The sequence below is a fragment of the Octopus sinensis genome, linkage group LG11 (assembly GCF_006345805.1).
Source record: "Octopus sinensis linkage group LG11, ASM634580v1, whole genome shotgun sequence".
NCBI classification, from domain to species: domain Eukaryota; kingdom Metazoa; phylum Mollusca; class Cephalopoda; order Octopoda; family Octopodidae; genus Octopus; species Octopus sinensis.
The window spans coordinates 42,755,754-42,773,558 of record NC_043007.1 but is presented as its reverse complement, the minus strand read 5'-3'; the positions used below and the strand labels follow the sequence as shown (position 1 = coordinate 42,773,558).

At 35.4% G+C, this 17,805-nt stretch overlaps 1 protein-coding gene across 1 annotated transcript; it reads left to right on the top strand.

The window, feature by feature from the left end:
• The first annotated feature begins 28 nt into the window (after positions 1–28).
• On the top strand, positions 29–17,263 carry LOC115217020 (mediator of RNA polymerase II transcription subunit 6). The gene is made up of 8 exons (XM_029786554.2): positions 29–175; positions 7,020–7,176; positions 8,390–8,481; positions 9,605–9,687; positions 10,541–10,580; positions 13,051–13,119; positions 14,235–14,375; positions 17,058–17,263. Exons 1-8 carry the CDS (start codon positions 163–165, stop codon positions 17,165–17,167), a joined length of 705 nt encoding a protein of 234 aa, XP_029642414.1. The 5' UTR covers positions 29–162; the 3' UTR covers positions 17,168–17,263.
• The last annotated feature ends 542 nt before the right edge of the window (positions 17,264–17,805 follow it).

Here is a 17,805-nt window from a genome sequence, read left to right as displayed (position 1 = left end):
TTAAAGTGTGAATAAGAATATGAAACTATATAAATAATTTGAATAGTGTTTTTTAATTGTAAAAACTGGAAATTATGAATAAAAAGAAATAATATGAGAAAATAACAAACAACTACATTTAGTGCCGACTACTTCGACGGTGTGTCCCGAACGAAGAGAAGAATGGCTGAGAAAGGTTAGTTATCTTGTTTAACTCTATTTTTGTGTTAGTTGCTTTAATTTCGCCACCATTTGTTTTTCAGTGTATCTACGATATTGCACTTTTAATATCGTACGTTTAATTAATTCTAATTTCTGAATTAATATATATGAAAAAGAGATGTAAACATACCGGAAATATTTACTATCACGGAGTCTGAATGTTTCGGTCGTTTGTTTGAACTGTTTCACCTAAGTCAAAGAAAAAAAAAAAGAAAAGAAATTGCCTTGTCAAAAACATAAATATCAGCACATCATACCCTTCTCTTACAAAAGGAATTAAAAAACTGATTTTGCAACCCGGTTTCAAACCATTCAGTTGGAAACATCGCAGCATCTCTTCCAATGTCTCAATTTATCATTATTTACATTCTTGTCTGACAGTTTCAAATCTGACGGTCTTGTGCTACAGCGAGTCATATTTGGTCGACTTATCAGAATATCGCATTTAATGTTCTTATGGCACAATGTGACATTAGTGCTCGACATGATATTAATAAACTGCTATGAAAAAATTGAAGCAAATATTGTTCACCAGTAGCTTAGAATGAATATATATATATATATACTAGCATTATCGCCCGGCGTTGCTCGGGTTGTAAGGGAAATAACTATATAAGCATTTTTAGAGAGTTATAGCCAAAATATAGCAAAAAAATGCATTAAAAATTGAAAAAAAATTAAGGTAAATTTTTTTTAAATCGTTGACACATCGTAGATATTTTTAGAGAGTTACTTCCCTTATATAAAAGCGAAAAAATGCATTAAAATGGAAAAATATGATGGTAAATTTTTTTTAAATCGGAGACTCATCGTAGACGCACGCTAATACCCAGAAGGGCTCGATATGAATCACGACTATAAGATACCCGCTTTTGGTTAAACTGCACCGCAAAATGTGGGAGTAGTTAGGAATCTAAATCGTAGGAGACAGACACACAACTTCACTCTTATATAAAGATGCTTTTTTTTTTCAGTCATAGAGTTAGATTTATGAAGGTCTTCAGTAGAAAATCCTTCGAATTCTGACTAGCTGCTTGATATAATGAAATTCGTATCCATTTTTTGTCAGAATTACAAATTTTGAAAACACAATAGGAAATGAGTAAAATAAAAACCAACTTACCTTTTCTGTCCGTCCGTGTGTCTTTGCAAATGTATTGGAATGATAAGTGAGTTGTGATTTGGCGCCTTTTTTACTAATAACAAACGCACACGTGTTTGTATGTAGTTATATGTAGTTGTATATGTATGTGTATGCGTGTGTGTGAGGAATGACACACACACACTCACGCACGCACACATGTACATCAATGCTTTCGGAGTGATATGTTAAAATATTGAGTTTTCTCGAATTTTGTCTTAATTGGTGGTAAAATTGAAAGAAATTTTTATGGCATCACCCACTGAAGTACTCTGAAAAATCTTAGGTAAACTCTAATTGAAGAAATTGTGTATTTATTTGTTTCTGTTTGCTGTGTTTTTTTTTTTTTTTGAGTAGTGGTTTAAATACTTTCACTTTAGTCTTCCTCAAATCACTCTGTCGCTATTTACTTTCATTTTATTCGTCGCACACTGTGTGTGTGCGTTTGCGTGTGGTGTAAACCAGACTAAGAAAAGCATTTGACACACACACCAGAATGTGAGTTTTCTGTAAATTTTGCTTAATTGGAGTTTAAATTTTAAAAACTGGACCTGGCATGACGCGATGCATTGTACTCTTAAAAATGCTAGGTAAATTGTAATTGAAGAAATCCTATATTGTAGATTTGTATAACTCCCAAAGGGAGGCAGATAAAATCTGCCTTTTATAATAAGACTAGCAGAATTGCCCGGCGTTGCTCGGGGCTGAATTACTTGAAAGTACTGTTAATGATTGCACTGAATGATGATGATTATTCAGGCAAATATTGATATAAGTTTACGCTGGGAGATAAGGACTTAACGATCAAACGTGTGCCATTGCATTGTTTTGGGGGAACCAAATTTCTGATGAGCATTATAGGGGCACCAACTTTAAGTTTGAGAATGTGTGGTGGTAGTCCGGGGTGCTCAAAGGAATTGAGTACCTCTATTGGATAGTTGATGACGTCCTCTGGGTCAGGAGTTGTATCGATAGACTGATATACATAGACTTCCCCAGGAATGAGTTTTAGCATTTCATCATTAATATGGTGAACAGTTTTATTCCTCGGGGCCAGTATAGCCTTTTTGCCAATCCAATCCATATTCTGATAATTAGCTTGTAGATCTTGGAACACTGCATCAGAAGGCGTCTTAACAATGGTACAAATGGAATCGATGGCAATATTACCATTTTCATCCCCTGGTATTTTGCCTTCGCCAAGTGCAATGAGGGTGTGAGGAACTGCTGCTGATGTGATATTACGTCGCATATGAGCACGCATATTGGTGTGAAGTTTGAGAGTTACTTCCCTTTATTTTAAAAAATGCATTAAAATGGGAAAAAATGATGATAAATCATTTTTAAAATCGTAGACTCATCGTAGACGCGCGCTAATACCCAGAAGGGCTCGATATGAATCACGACTATAAGATACTCGGTTTTGGTTAAACTGCATCGCAAAATGTGGGAGTTGTTAGGAATCTAAATCGGAGTAGACAGACACACAACCTTTCTTTTATATATAAAGATTTTCGTCCTAAAAAACTTTGTATGGAGTGAATGGTTACCTCTATGGAAATATATACACACACATTATACATACATGTGTGTATAGATGAATATATAAATACATTTAAATATCTATATACACTTTTGGACGATCTTTCTGCTTCTTAGAGATAACTTTAGATGTTATTTTCGTCCTAAAAAACTTTGTGCGGAGTGAATGGTTACCTCTATGGAAATATATACACACACATTATACATACATGTGTGCATAGATGAATATATAAATACATTTAAATATCTATATACACTTTTGGACGATCTTTCTGCTTCTTAGAGATAACTTTAGATGTTATTTTCGTCCTAAAAAACTTTGTGCGGAGTGAATGGTTACGTGTATGGAAATATATACACACACATTATACATACATGTGTGCATAGATGAATATATAAATACATTTAAATATCTATATACACTTTTGGACGATCTTTCTGCTTCTTAGAAATAACTTTAGATGTTATTTTCGTCCTAAAAAACTTTGTATGGTGTGAATGGTTACGTGTATGGAAATATATACACACACATTATACATACTTGTGTGTATAGATGAATATATAAATACATTTAAATATCTATATACACTTTTGGGCGATCTTTCTGTTTCTTAGAGATAACTTTAGATCTTATATTCGTCCTAAATAACTTTGTATGGAGTGAATGGTTACCTCTATGGAAATATATACACACACATTATACATACATGTGTGTGTCTATATACACTTTTGGGTGACTGCTACTTAAAGATAACTTTAGATGTTATTTTCGTCCTAAAAAACTTTGTGCGGAGTGAATGGTTACCTCTATGGAAATATATACACACACGTTATACATACATGTGTGTATAGATGAATATATGAATACATTTAAATATCTATATACACTTTTGGGCGATCTTTCTGCTTCTTAGAGATAACTTTAGATGTTATATTCGTCCTAAATAACTTTGTATGAATTGAAAAAGTAAATGAATTGAAATTCTAAAAGAAAGGAATTTGTTTACATACATGTGTAAAATGGCAAATGTTTGTGCAGTTGTCCGATGGAACTGATGTATTATAATGAATAGTCCTTCTTCTTGTGAATATTAATTTGATTAATATGAACTGAAAACCAGTGGTGTAGCATAGGTGATCTTCTAGCAAAAAGGATGACCAGTCTGAATGGGTCGTCCCTATCACACACACACGCACATACACACGCACCCTCACACACATGCAGACACACACGCACACACACACACACACACACACGTTAGCTTACAATGTCTGTCAACAATTGACACTGTCGTATATATTAGCGTGTCTATGTGTCTAAAGAGGAAGTGGGAGTAATAGGCAGAGTAAAGGCTTCAAAGTGAAATGTTAAAATATTGAGTTTTCTCGAATTTTGTCTTAATTGGGGGTGAAATTGAAAGAAATTTTGTATGGCATGAACCAATGAAAGTTCTTTGAAAAATCATAGGTAAAGTCTAATTGAAGAAATTGTGTGAGGAGTAAATCATTATGTATTTATTTGTTTCTGTTTGCTGCTTTCTTTTTAAATATTACATCTAGTTTCACTTTATTCGTTGCACACTGTGTGTGTGCGTTTGCGTGTGCTGTAAACCAGACTAAGAAAAGCATTTGACATACACACCAGAATGTGAGTTTTCTGTAAATTTTGCTTAATTGGAGTTTAAATTTTAAAAACTGGACCTGGCATGACCCGATGCATTCTACTCTTAAAAATGCTAGGTAAATTGTAATTGAAGAAATCCTATATTGTAGATTTCTATAAGTTACAAAGGGAGGCAGATAAAATCTGCCTTTTATAATAAGAGATATATATATATCATCACAGTCCTTTGACTGCTGCTATGCTGGGGCACTACTTGGAATGTTTTAGTTGATCAAATGGGCCTCGGTACTTATTTTATTGTCCTTTTTGTCGAACTGCTAAGTTACGGGAACACAGACCGAGACCGTTTGTGAAGCGGTGAAAAACAAATGCACGCACGGTTGGCTTCCACGCAATTTCAGTCTGAATTCACTCACAAAACAGGACATTTGCCCAATGTGGTATGATGTAAGTTGAGACTGAACCTAAAATTATGTGATTGCAAACTTAAGCACACAACCAAGCCTAAATATATATAGTGAATTAAATTTGTGATTAGAGGCATTCCAGCCTTTACCATTTTGTATTTGTTGGGTAGATAAGACTGTATTATGTAATGTATCCGCCCTTTAAGATAAGGTGGTATTCAAGGGAGATTTTGGTTACTATTTGTAGCATTTTGCACGACCATATAGAAGCTCCCTCATTAGAGTGTGTGTATATATATATATATATATTCTTTTACGCGTTTCAGCCCTAAGGCTGTGGTCATGCTGGGGCACTGCGAGTGTAATCACCTTTTCAATGGCCAATCTTATGTGATCAGCTTTTAGCGAAGGAAGGAGTTCAACACTGCTGCACTCTTTTGAGTCTCTTTCCTCGATATTGGTTCATCTGGGACCTTCGATAGCAGGAGGTCAAGTTGTTTCTCGAAAACATCTACCCTAACTCCATAAAGATCCCTCACATGTTTTGGCAATGCGTTAAATCGCTGTGGGCCCTTGAATCTCACTAAAGACTTCATTCAACAATTAGATATAGCTTAACTTTCAGCTTAGGTAAGGGGAAAGAACATACCATGATACATCAGTTGTTAACACTATCAGAACATTCATCTTCCTTTTAGCAACAAAGAACTATGAAATGGCAAAATTATGAATCACAGATCAAGTCAGTGGCTTGATCATTCTCTTTGAATAGCGTGGTTCATTAATAGAAGTAATAGACATGGCAGAATTTAGTGAAATAAAGAATGAGAGCCAAGCAAGACTGGCATTGGTGAGGTTACCTAGTAACTTAGAAGAAGTCTTGTGAAGTATGATAGAGGGACAAAAACAAGTGTCTTGCTGTAGAGGAGATACATGGCTATCCCAGTGAAGAGAGAGAAACGAGATGATGATATATTTAGAGCACACCCTTAATGTACAAGGTGAGTATAAGAAAGGATATAGACAGAGGATCCGAATGTGAAAGGAGAATAATAAATAGTTAGAGATGGGGATACAGGTGAATGCAGTCAATGATGACTCTGCAGTTAAGGTGAAAGAAATAGGAATGGGTCGAGGAGGAGATGAGTAACACTACAAAAAAAAGGTAGGAAGTGGAGTAACATGAGAAATTAAGGAGATGCTGTGAAGTGTGGGGCAGTGGGTGAGAGAGGGCTGCACAGTGACAGAGATAGAGGCCATTGATCAGAGGAATTTAGAGGTGGAAATTGTGATGAATTAAGATGGAGGAGACTTTGAAGGCAGATATGAGGTGTTTAGGAGAAAGGGGTGCTCAATAGAAAATAAATTGGTATGAGATGATACTAAGAATGTGAAATAGGTTCCAGTTCAGTGTCTTCCTGTAGCATTTGGATTGTAAATACTGGCTTCCTTTATCTGTAATCCAAGGCACTGTCTTGTGGAACTGCTGTTTCCAAATATAGCATTTTATTCTAGAGTAGCTGGAGTCTTTCATTATTCCAGAAATATAAACAGCTATTATTGACACTACTTTAAGGTTACATTCTTTAGACAGTAGTGTCAAAGCTTAATTCATGGATTCAGTTTACTATTATATGTGAATGACAAGCTGATGTGTTATGAAACCCTTGCTCACCAGTTTGATATAGATGCCTTAATTTTAGTGTTAACAAAATACTTGTCTGTATGCTGAAGTGTTTATTTATAGTTAGCCATTTGAGAGTTAAGTTACAATAGACAATGAAGTACTAGTGACCACAGGCTGGTTGTCTACTACTTATTGACTCTCTTATTCCTTATCAGCTGTACCATAGCGGATAAATAGTACTGAAACTTTATAAATAATGGTTCTTAATTCAAATCTAATCAAATGAAGTATATGTATAGAATAGTCTGTTTTAAATTGATGTTGAAAGCATTATAGAATAAACATAGAGAAAGAAGGAAAAACTCAAACTTCTCTAGCTTTAATAGCAATCAAACTAATACACACACACATACAAAGACATGTTATAAATTCCACTCTCTTAAACTTATGAGAACTTTACTTTTTCAATTTCCTCAGAATCTCTTGGAATCTCCTGGCAAAATAGTGCATGGATACCCATGTTAAACTCCTCCAATGTATTGGATTATTTTTCTGAACGAACTAATCCATTCTATGATAGAACATGCAACAATGAGAATGTGAAAATGCAGCACTTAAACCCAGAGCAATTGAGGTGAGTTGTAACCTAGATTATCATTATAGATGGATTTTATACTTTTCTGTGTGTGTGTGTGTGAGAGAGAGAGAGAGAGAGAGAGAAAACATCACCTTCTCTAGCTATCCATATAACTAGCCTGTATTTTTCAAAGGCATTACCTTTTTAAACACTCAATTGACTACATTGGTAAGTACTAGGCTTTTTGCCAAAGTTCATATTATATTGTTCCTAACATATCTGTCCAGTTTGCCTTGCTATAAAAGTGAATAATAAGAAACCATAATGGTAGTATGCACATGAGGCAAATATCTTCTATCGTCACAGACTAGCCAAAGCCTGGTGAGTGAATTTGTTTGACAAAAACTGAGAGAAGACTCATTTTAAGTTTTTGTGTATGTGCATGCGCATGTCTGTGTATTTGTCTACATCTGTGGTCGTTTGTATGAAAGTGTGGTGAGTGATGTTGAAAAACATGTGAGGTTAGCAACAGGAAAGGCATCCAGCTGCAAAACAACACCTCAAATAATATACTTATATAACCCATGTGAGCATGGAAAATGAATTATGAATCTCTCACAAGGTCTGTTGACAAGTTTTGCTGTTGTTTAGATATCTCAGGTCAGCCTTAAGCAAATTTATGCCAAAAATGTTTCATCTGAGACCATTTTGTCTTCTTTCTATTTGGTCTCACTGTATTTAGACATTACCCAGTGTGTTATTCTTTAAGAGGATAGTGTAATTTTAGGCAGATTTGACTGCTAGCTCTTGCAGTTTAAATAACCATGAGGAGACCCTTTCATTCAATATCCCTTGCTGAAACATGTTTTCATTATTCTCATAGAACTTTAAACAGCTGTATTACCTTTCTTCTCTATATACTAACCCTATTTTATTGAGGATTGAGGGGTTTTTTTTATGGTTGTTTGGTAACTTCTAATGGTATTTGTATCATTTGATAGAACGGCCATAACTGAGATGCTGTCACTCCCACTACACCAATTAATATAGATGGTACACTGGAAGAACATCCAATATTCTTTGCTAATCATTCAAATGACCTTTTAGATGTAGCCTAGAATATTTGTGAGTATGTGTGTATATGTGTATATTGCATTTTGTGTCAATTTATAATTTAAATTGTTAAATCTGGGGTTTTAGTTGCCCTTCAAATTTTTTTTTTTTTGTAAGGATTTTACCCACCAATTTCTGTAATTTTTTTCCATTGCAGCTCAATGACTGGGTTGGAATATGAGTTGCTCCATGTCCAAGAACCTATTCTCTATGTCATACGGAAACAACACCGGCATTCACCAACCCAAGGTAAATTCCTCTTCCATATTCTGTTGCTATTTCATTGTTTTTGTGAATTGTCAAAGAAGGGTACTTTGTGTACTAATGTGATGAAACTTTTGGAGACCCAGGAAGACCATAAGACAAAGTATTACGGGCTGATCTCAAGATACTGAACTTTACAGAGGAGATGACAAAGGACCAAAATGATTGGTGTTTTGCTGTGCTTGAGAAGACCTGTCCATTACAGCAAAAATGATATCCTAAAACAACTTAGTTATGCTTGTCCACATGTAGGGCCTTGCCCCTGCTCCCTATCTTGGCTGCTGAGAGCAGAATTAGCAAATATTACATCCCCTCCCTTCCAACTACCTTCTTTCCTCCTCTCTTCCATGCATGTGTGAGTGTGTATTTACCTGCATTTATGCATACAAACAAACAGCCTACTGCATCAACATCAGCTGTTTCAAGTGTGTCAGTGTCAGCTGTGTCTATGACATTATTCATTGTCAGCATATCAGTTCACTGCTAAATCTAGTAGTGATGAGTTGACTGTGGATACCTGCACAGAGGGAGTTCAGATCTTCTACTGATGTTCTTACCTGCTTCTGAACAAGTCACATTTGTCTACATCATTTAGTTTACCTAACTGTTGAGAATAGATATCAGGACATTTGGGAGTGTTATCTTTGACAGGTATCATATTGATTTCAAATTTTGGCACAAGGCCAGCAATTTTGAGGGAGGAGTAAGTCAATTACATTGACCCCAGCATTCAACTGGTACTTATTTTATCAACCCCAAAAGGATGAAAGGCAAAGTTGACCTTGGCAGAATTTGAACTTAGAATGTAACAACAAAAAAATACTGTTAAGCATTCTGCCAGTTCACTGTTTTTTTGACAGGTATAATATTGACAAGCATCATATCTAAGGGTAGACTTATATTTCATTGTTTCACATGATTAAATGGGAATTAAGCTCTGGACTCTTTAAAAATTTCTCCTCTTATGAGAAGGATTTTACACATTACATTTACTGCTAGATCTGTGTTTACAAAGGATCCACATTCCTAAGCACCAAAATCATGTTGCAATTTTGTTTTGTTCCCCTTTTAGTCTAAAATTATTGACTCCTTTTGTTTTCTTTTCCAGTTACACCTCTTGCTGACTATTACATCAGTGCTGGTATTGTCTACCAGGCACCAGATTTAGGTTCAGTAGTCAACTCCAGAATGGTAATTATTACTTAATTATACAATTTAGGCTTTCTTTTTTTTAGAACTGAATATATACCATCATCACCTAAATTCTCTCAACGTACCCTTATCACTTCTTGTCTTATTTATTGTTTCTCATTTTCCTTGTGCCATACTAAGAATTTTAATCATTTTGCATTTAAACATGTCAGATATGACTTCTCACATCTATCTACAATGTCATTTTAAAAACAATCAATCACAACATTGAAATTTCAAGAGTATGAGATAATGCATGATGAATTCAAAACAATGTGAATAAATAAGCATTGCATTTGAGTGAGTAATCTGAATGCTAAAGAGTTGAACCAATGTTTCTTCTAAAAGCAACATACTTCTGGAAGTAACCCCTTAACCATGTTTACCACCAAAAAGGACCTTTAATAATTGAAACAGAAAGTTAACTATATTAATCTCTTCTAGTTATATTCATCCCCCAGCCTAAGAGTGGGGGGTTAAAAAAAAGTCTGGGTACTAGTCCATTTCCACTGACTAACCATGGGTACAAATAATAAACTGCGTTTTCATCGGTTAAATGTATGTATCACAAGTTTTTAAGACAAGTTAGGAAACTTTCATTCCTGCTCATTAGTCTACAGAATAAAGAGACCTTTATTTGTCGTTTTTAGTGCTCTTGTTACTAATACTACTATTACATGCTACCAATACAACCATTACTTACAGCTGTTACAAAGCATTTTATTTTCTTGCTTACTTTAATATCATGCTTATTATGTGTCTTCTGTTTTTATTGTCCTTTTGTCCCTTCTCTCTTTCCCTCTATCAAACATTTAAAGCATACTTTGCTCCAATGACTGTGTTTCTTTTTCAGTTAAACACTGTTCACAGTTTGCAGTCAGCATTTACAGAAGGTAAGGCTTTATGTATGATTAATCCAAAACTAACCTCTCATTGAAAGCATCTTGTACCAGGGATAGCTACCTTTTCCTGCTCTTAACTATATAACTACTGTATAAAATTTTTAATCAATTTGGATCTCAGTGTTGTCTTCCTTACCTATGTTGACAAAAATTATCATTAATATTAATAGAACACACATCTCATTCTCTAAGTTCGGAGAGATGTGTTCTATTAATATTACTAAGAGTTCTGATGCCACGTAAAAAGCGTCCAGTTTACTCTGTAAAGTGGTTGGCATTTGGAAGGGCATCCAGCTATAAAAACCTTTCCAAAACTGATCTCGCCTGTGCTTGTGCCACGTAAAAAGCACTCAGTCCATTCTGATGGGTGATTGGTATTAGGAAGGGCATTCAGCCATAAAATCCCTGCCAAAGTAGACAGAAAAGTCTAGTGCAGGCTCTTGCCTGGGCAGCTCCTGTCAAACTGTCCAACCCATGCCAGCATGGAAGATGGATGTTAAACAATGGTGATGATTAATGATACTTCCTTTCATTGAGTGTAATTTTATCTGCTTAAAAAACTTAGGAGTGAGGCCTCTACATTAAGGATGTTATCTCCCACATAAATATAATATTGTATAATGTATGAGTATCTCTAGCTTGTAGTGCTGAATTTAACTCCTGTTATGGAGATAAAGATGGGTTCTGCTAGGTTGGGCTGCTTGAGATAAATTTCAGGAAGATGTAGTATTTGAGTTATTGAGTTATAAGATTTATTATCCCCAATGTGAAAATCTGAGACAAATAAACTGTTGACTTTTGGAGTTCATTAATAAATAGTACTTTTCATCAATATGGTACTTGGCAGTTATATGAATTTTTTAGCCTAAGGCACAGACATACCTACGTGGTGAAGATGCTCAGTTCACAATCACATAATTTCAGGTTTGGCTCCACTGAGTAGAATTTTGGGTAAGTGACTTCTACTATAGCCTTGGGTTGAGGTTATAGTTGACATTTTGGGAGTGCAGTGTGCTTGACAGAAACTATGGAAGCTCACCATATTGTTTTGTTTCTATGCTAGCAAATGTTATGTGAGGAAGTACTTGAGGCAGGATTTTTATAGCTAAATACTTTTCCTGTCACCAACCTTTACCCTTTTTTCCCAAGTAATAAAATTTTTTAATCCCTAAGGAATTTGAAAGCACAGTTAGTGTACTATCAACAGTAACTGTCAAATGTGTGTGTGTGTGTGACTAACTTGTTGCTTTTCTGTGTACTAAATTCCCTTGCAATGCATTGTTGAGCCCAAGGCTATAAAATAAGATGCACAAGGTGTTGTGCAATTATGGTTGAAATATGCCTTCTCTTACAGTATATACATATACCTGTGGTGGGCGAATATATTTTAGTCTTCATGTGTCCTCTTATTGATATTGCTTGGCTGGTGTTGACATTGTTCATGTTCTCCATAAAAGTTCAGTAGTGGAGACATGGAATACAGTAGTCATTCAAAAGCAAGTAAAGATTGGAACATTGATAGTAATGATCTCATTCCAAGATATGTGAATTGCAGTAAAGTTATTGTTAATTTGTAGAAGTGAAATGGCTGAGTGGATAAGGTATTGAACTATCTACTCCTCATATGAAATCAAATTTTATTTTGTTTCATGTGGGACACTTTATTTTGTTTGTCAGATGTATGTGCCAGATTATCTTGTAATGTTATCTGCATTAGAGTAGTGACTTACCTGAGGAAAACATATCCTAGGTTCATCCTGCAATAAAACTAGAGTTAAACACTGTCTCTTTGAGACTCTTCAGAGCTCAATCAATACTTTTCTACTTGACTCATTAGGTCTTCAAACATTGACTAGCAACCTCTTAAATATCTTGTTGGCTAAAGAATAATATATCTATTGAATATTTGTTTATTTATAGAATAAGATATTTAAATTAAAACCTGCTTGATGTGTTTACTACTCTTTTCAATAACACCTACCACCACCACATCAACTCCAATACTAAGCACCTTGTGAAATTGTTCTTCTCTAGTAATATATTCCACTGTAATTATCTGTTCATGGTTTCTCATCCAATCATTTGCTTTCAAGTTAATCAGACCAAAGGTCAGGCTTCTTTATTCTCTCTCTCTCTCTATATATATATATATAGAATGGTTGTATACTGTCAATCTAACAAGAATGTGACAGTAGGGGGTACACCACCGCTGTATAGCCCTAAGAAGCATCGAACGCCTCCTGATGGCGTTTGATGCTTCCTAGGGTTATACAGCGGTGGTGTACCCCCTACTGTCACGTTCTTGTTAGATTGACAGTATACAACTATTCTATCGCCCCACCACCGTACATGTCTCTACAAGAGATTTAGAAATTCAATATTTCTTATATATATATATATATATATATTGTTGGACTAATGTTAATATCCTTTAACTGTTTAATTCCCAAACGTTTTGCAGCTCTCAGTTATGCTCGGTACCATCCATCAAAAGGATATTGGTGGGAATTCAAAGATAAAGAAGAAACAGGTAACTTATATGATTCTATTTTACTGATCATACTTTGTCAATGACTTATGTAAATATTATTTAAAGTTCCCTTGTTTCACACATTATTTCTTCTGCATTCACTTATTAGTATATATCATTCAATTTTAAAGCCTTTAATTGTGAACATATGTCTATGGATCTATTTGTGTGTATACATGTATACATACATTCACACACACACACACACACATATAGATATGTATATCATCATTACTATTTTAATGCCAACTTTTCCATGCTTGAAAGGGTCAAACAGAATTCATTGAAGCAGATGGCTAGATGTCTTTCTTATCACCAACACTCACTTGTTTTCAAGCAAGTTAATACTTACCCAGAGTTGGACATGTCTTATAGAAGATTGGCTACAAACGATGGCGAAACTTGTTTACAACTATTATGCAATGTCATAACTCAGAGAGAGAGAAAGACATGTGCGTGTGCAGTCGCTCACACATGCACAAAGCCTCTTTCAGTTTCTCCCCACCAAATTCATTCACAAACCTCTGTTTGACCTGGGGTTATAATAGAAAACTTGCCTCAGATAACTCATAGTGGGACTGACCCAGATCCATGTGGCTGGCAAGTGAACTAGTTAACCTCACAGCTATGCCTATGCCATATGTGTGTGTACACACACACATATGCAATTTGCACCGGGTTAATAAAATATCTAACAGGAATTGAGTAATCAACTATGCTCCTCCGCTAAAAGGTGTGCTCTGGTGCCCGTGTAAAGAGAAGAAAACATTATTAGATTATGAATAAATTAATGGTTTATACTTTCAGTGCTGAATAAACATTAGCTATTATAAGCACCAGTCTGAGTCAAATATTTTAAACTGCTACAAACGTTATTGAAGAACCTTCCAGAATTAATCACATTTGTTGCTGTTTCTTTGATTATGTTATTACATATAATTAATACATAAAATTATTTTCTTCATTGTATTGCTGCCCAGCTTTACTTGTTTGTGTCGTAACTAAGTCAGTTACAATAATCTATAGTTTTTAAATAATTTTTGATTTGACAGTTTTTTTGTTTTTGTATAAATTTGCTTAATTACTTAGTTATCCAGTAACTTTTCTTTTTACAGAAAAGAGTAAAGTAAAAGATTCCAAGAAAAAAGAGGAACCAAGTTCAGTATTCCAACGACAGCGAGTTGATTTACTACTTTCTGAACTGAGCAAAAAGTTCCCTCCCCGGTTTGCAGCTCCTGCACAGCCAGACCAAAAAGGTAATTTCTTGAAAAATTTCATTCTTCTTTGTCAATCCTAACTAATGATGTTCAGTAGAGCAACCCATTTCTGATTCAACTGCTTTTTTTTTTTTTTTAAATGAAGGGTAATGTCTCAACTTTGTTATGCAAACACAACCACAGATACAGATAGCAGTAGGATTTATTGTAAAACATGGCCATAGATTTAAGCCCTGCTTGAGCTTCCTCTTGTACATTGATGGCCTATATGCTGTTACTTCTAACCACTTCATGCAATTGATATGAGGAGTGTTCATAAAAATTTCTCAATTCACTTCCGGTTATTGCAGGAAACGGAACTTGTACAGGTATAATCATACATGTCTCTACATGTCACATTGTAAATTGCAGCTTTCTACAAGTATTCATTTGTCTTTTACAGCTGCTGAAGTAGACTAAGGTGTTATAATGGGGGCAGTTGAAAGCAGATCTGTGATCAGGTTCTTATACTTGAAAGGTCATACACCAAAAGAGACTTTTGATGAGATGAAAGAAGTTTATGGTGACGATGCACCATAATACAATGTAGTCAATCACTGGCATCACCAGTTCAAATGTGGTTGAACATCGGTGGAAACTGCTTCTATTCCTGGAAGACCACATTCTGCCATTGATGATGACACCATCCATAAAGTGGAAGCCTCCATTTTGAGGAATGTCACATAACTATTTAGTAACTAGACCAAGAAGTGAAGATAAGTGTAGGGTCCGTGGAAAAAAATCATTCATTACCATTTGCACATGCAGAAGTTGTCTGCACAATGGATCCCCGGATGCTCACACCTTTTCAGAAGCAGTATCAAGTCAATTGCTCCCAGGCTCTTTTGGCAATATGCCAAGAAAATGAGGAGGACTTTTTCAGTAGACTTTTCACACAGGATGAAATATAGGTCCATCACTATGATCCTGAGACTAAAGTCCAATCAAAACAATGGAAGCATGTTAACTCACCACCTCTAACGAAGGCTCATGTCCAACTCTCAACAGGCAAGGTGATGCTCACAGTTTTTTGGGACCAGCATGGAGTAGTGATGATGGATTTTCTGGCAAAAGGCACCACAATCAATGGGGCATATTATGCTTCTGTGCTGCAGTGAGGTGTGGCATGCTGACCAAAGGAGTTCACCTCCTCCAAGACAACGCCCCAGTTCACAATGTGCATGTTGCCCAGATGAAAATACACTCCTGTGGCTATGAAATGCTTCCTCATTTCCCTTACTCTCCTGACTTCCACCTCTTTCCAACCATAAAGTCCTTTTTGAAGGTGAAGCTCTTTTCAGATGATGATGAACTTATTTCCGAGGTAAAGTCTTGGCTCCAGATGCAACCTACCGATTTCTACAGATAAGGTCTTCACAGCTGTAGAGAAGGACTAATAATTATACCAAGTTTCATTATCCCAGTCCTTGGGAAGTGGGTCAGGAAAAATCTTTAATGAACATCCCTCGTACCTCACTGTACACAAGCATCAATCTCATTCAAACTAGACATTTCCTGCCTGACCTTTCTTATGGATTGGTCAGAAATTGTACTGGTTTTTGTTTACCCTACTCTCCCCCTTCTCTCTCTCTCTCTCTCTCTTTCTCACACACACACACATCTATTTATGTGTATACAACTGGAAATAGGGATTCAAAGAATCAAGCAGTTCTTGCTGTAAGCTCTCTGCAGGTTGTTTGGCTACCATAGAAACAGTAGTTGAGTGTAGATAAATATTAACATTACCATGGTTCTGAAAATCTATGATTCACAGTGTTGGAAAGTATATAATAATTAATCAAATTCAGGAGATGTGAGAAAGGGAAAAATATTTTTTTGCGTCTTACTGCTCCTGAATTTGGTTACTTACTTACTCACACACGCATGCACGCGCGCACATGAAGTTTCTACCCTTTCAGTGTACAAAATTTCACCTAAAAGTATTGATCAAACCATCGCTGTAGTAGACAATGCACTGTGTGATATGGGATGAAGCCCAAATGCCATTTGATTGTGTAGTGAACTTTGTAACTGCACTACTATCTCTGTCAAAACATATATTTATAAAATGTAACCTCACTCTTGCTAAGATGGATATCATCATCAACATTGCCTTTATGTCTGTTCCCTCATGCTGGCATGCATTGGTTTGGTCTAGAGTAGACCATCTTTCCAGGTTTTTATCCTGCATATTTTATTTCAGCTGATGACTTATGGCCTCATGCCTTTTCTATATCTATCACAGTTTGGTCAAAGTGATATGAGATAGAAATGACTTCAATTCTTGGAAGGTAAAATTCTCCAGTGATAGTCACAATAAACACACTCATTCTCTTCCTTCATAATATATAAAAATGGAACAAAAAACGATAATGTTTTAGTTGAACAGACACCTGGGTCATCATTTGACCTTAAGAAATACTTATGTTTAACATCATCTTTATTTATGTATGTATGTCTTTTTAATTATTCTGTTAACCTGAGCTTGTACCATTGCTTTGTATATAATCCTCTCTTTGCACTCTCTCTGTTGATTAGTGGAGCTCACTCACTTGCAAGCATCCAAACCAAGTTTCCCGTTTCTTCTTCCTCCTGACTAAACCATAAAAAATTTTTGTGAAAAAATATATATCTACCACTGCCACCACAAATTATTGAATAATAACCACTCTACTTTTTCAGATGAAAGACCTGAAACGAAAGTGGAAAATCGAATGGATAAAACTGATGATAAACAGAATTCTTCTGGAACCAAAGTTCCGCCAGAAAAGAAGCCCAAATTAATGAGATAATGGAAACTGAACAAACTTTCTCCCACCCTTTTTTTTCTAAACATTTTTCTCCTTTTTATTTTGGATTAGAATTCAATAAACAATTCATATCAATCATTTTATTGTATTTGTATGTAAAGGTGAATGCATTTTAAAGCAAGAAAATACCTGTGCTTTGTTTTCAATTTCCACCAGTATTAATTTCATATATATATATAATTATATATACTAGCAGAGATACCCAGCCTTGCTCGGGATTTAAATGGCATAGAATTTTATTTCTTTACTTGTTTCAGTCATGTGACTGTGGCCATGCTGAAGCACCACCGTTGGTCGAAGAAATCAACCACAGGATTTATTCTTTGTAAGCTTAGTACTCATTCTGTCAGTGTCTTTTACCAAACCACTAAGTTGCAGGAATGTAAACAGCAACATCAGTTGTCAAGCAATGGTGGGGGTACAAATACAAGACATGCACACACATACACATATATGACAGTCTTCTTTCAGTTTGTGAGTATGAAATTCACTCACAAGGTTTTGGTCAGCCTGAGGCTTTAATAAGCACACACATATATATATATATATATATATATGCTTTCGGTGCGAATGGCTTTATTATACAGTGGCGTATTTTACAATCCAGTGAATAATAATAA

Bases quoted from the DNA above. Each gene is read 5' to 3' on its own strand.
- LOC115217020 (XM_029786554.2), top strand. The intron at 10,581-13,050 runs GTAAGGCTTTAT...AACGTTTTGCAG, and splicing joins GCAGTCAGCATTTACAGAAG to CTCTCAGTTATGCTCGGTAC. The intron at 13,120-14,234 runs GTAACTTATATG...TTCTTTTTACAG, and splicing joins CAAAGATAAAGAAGAAACAG to AAAAGAGTAAAGTAAAAGAT.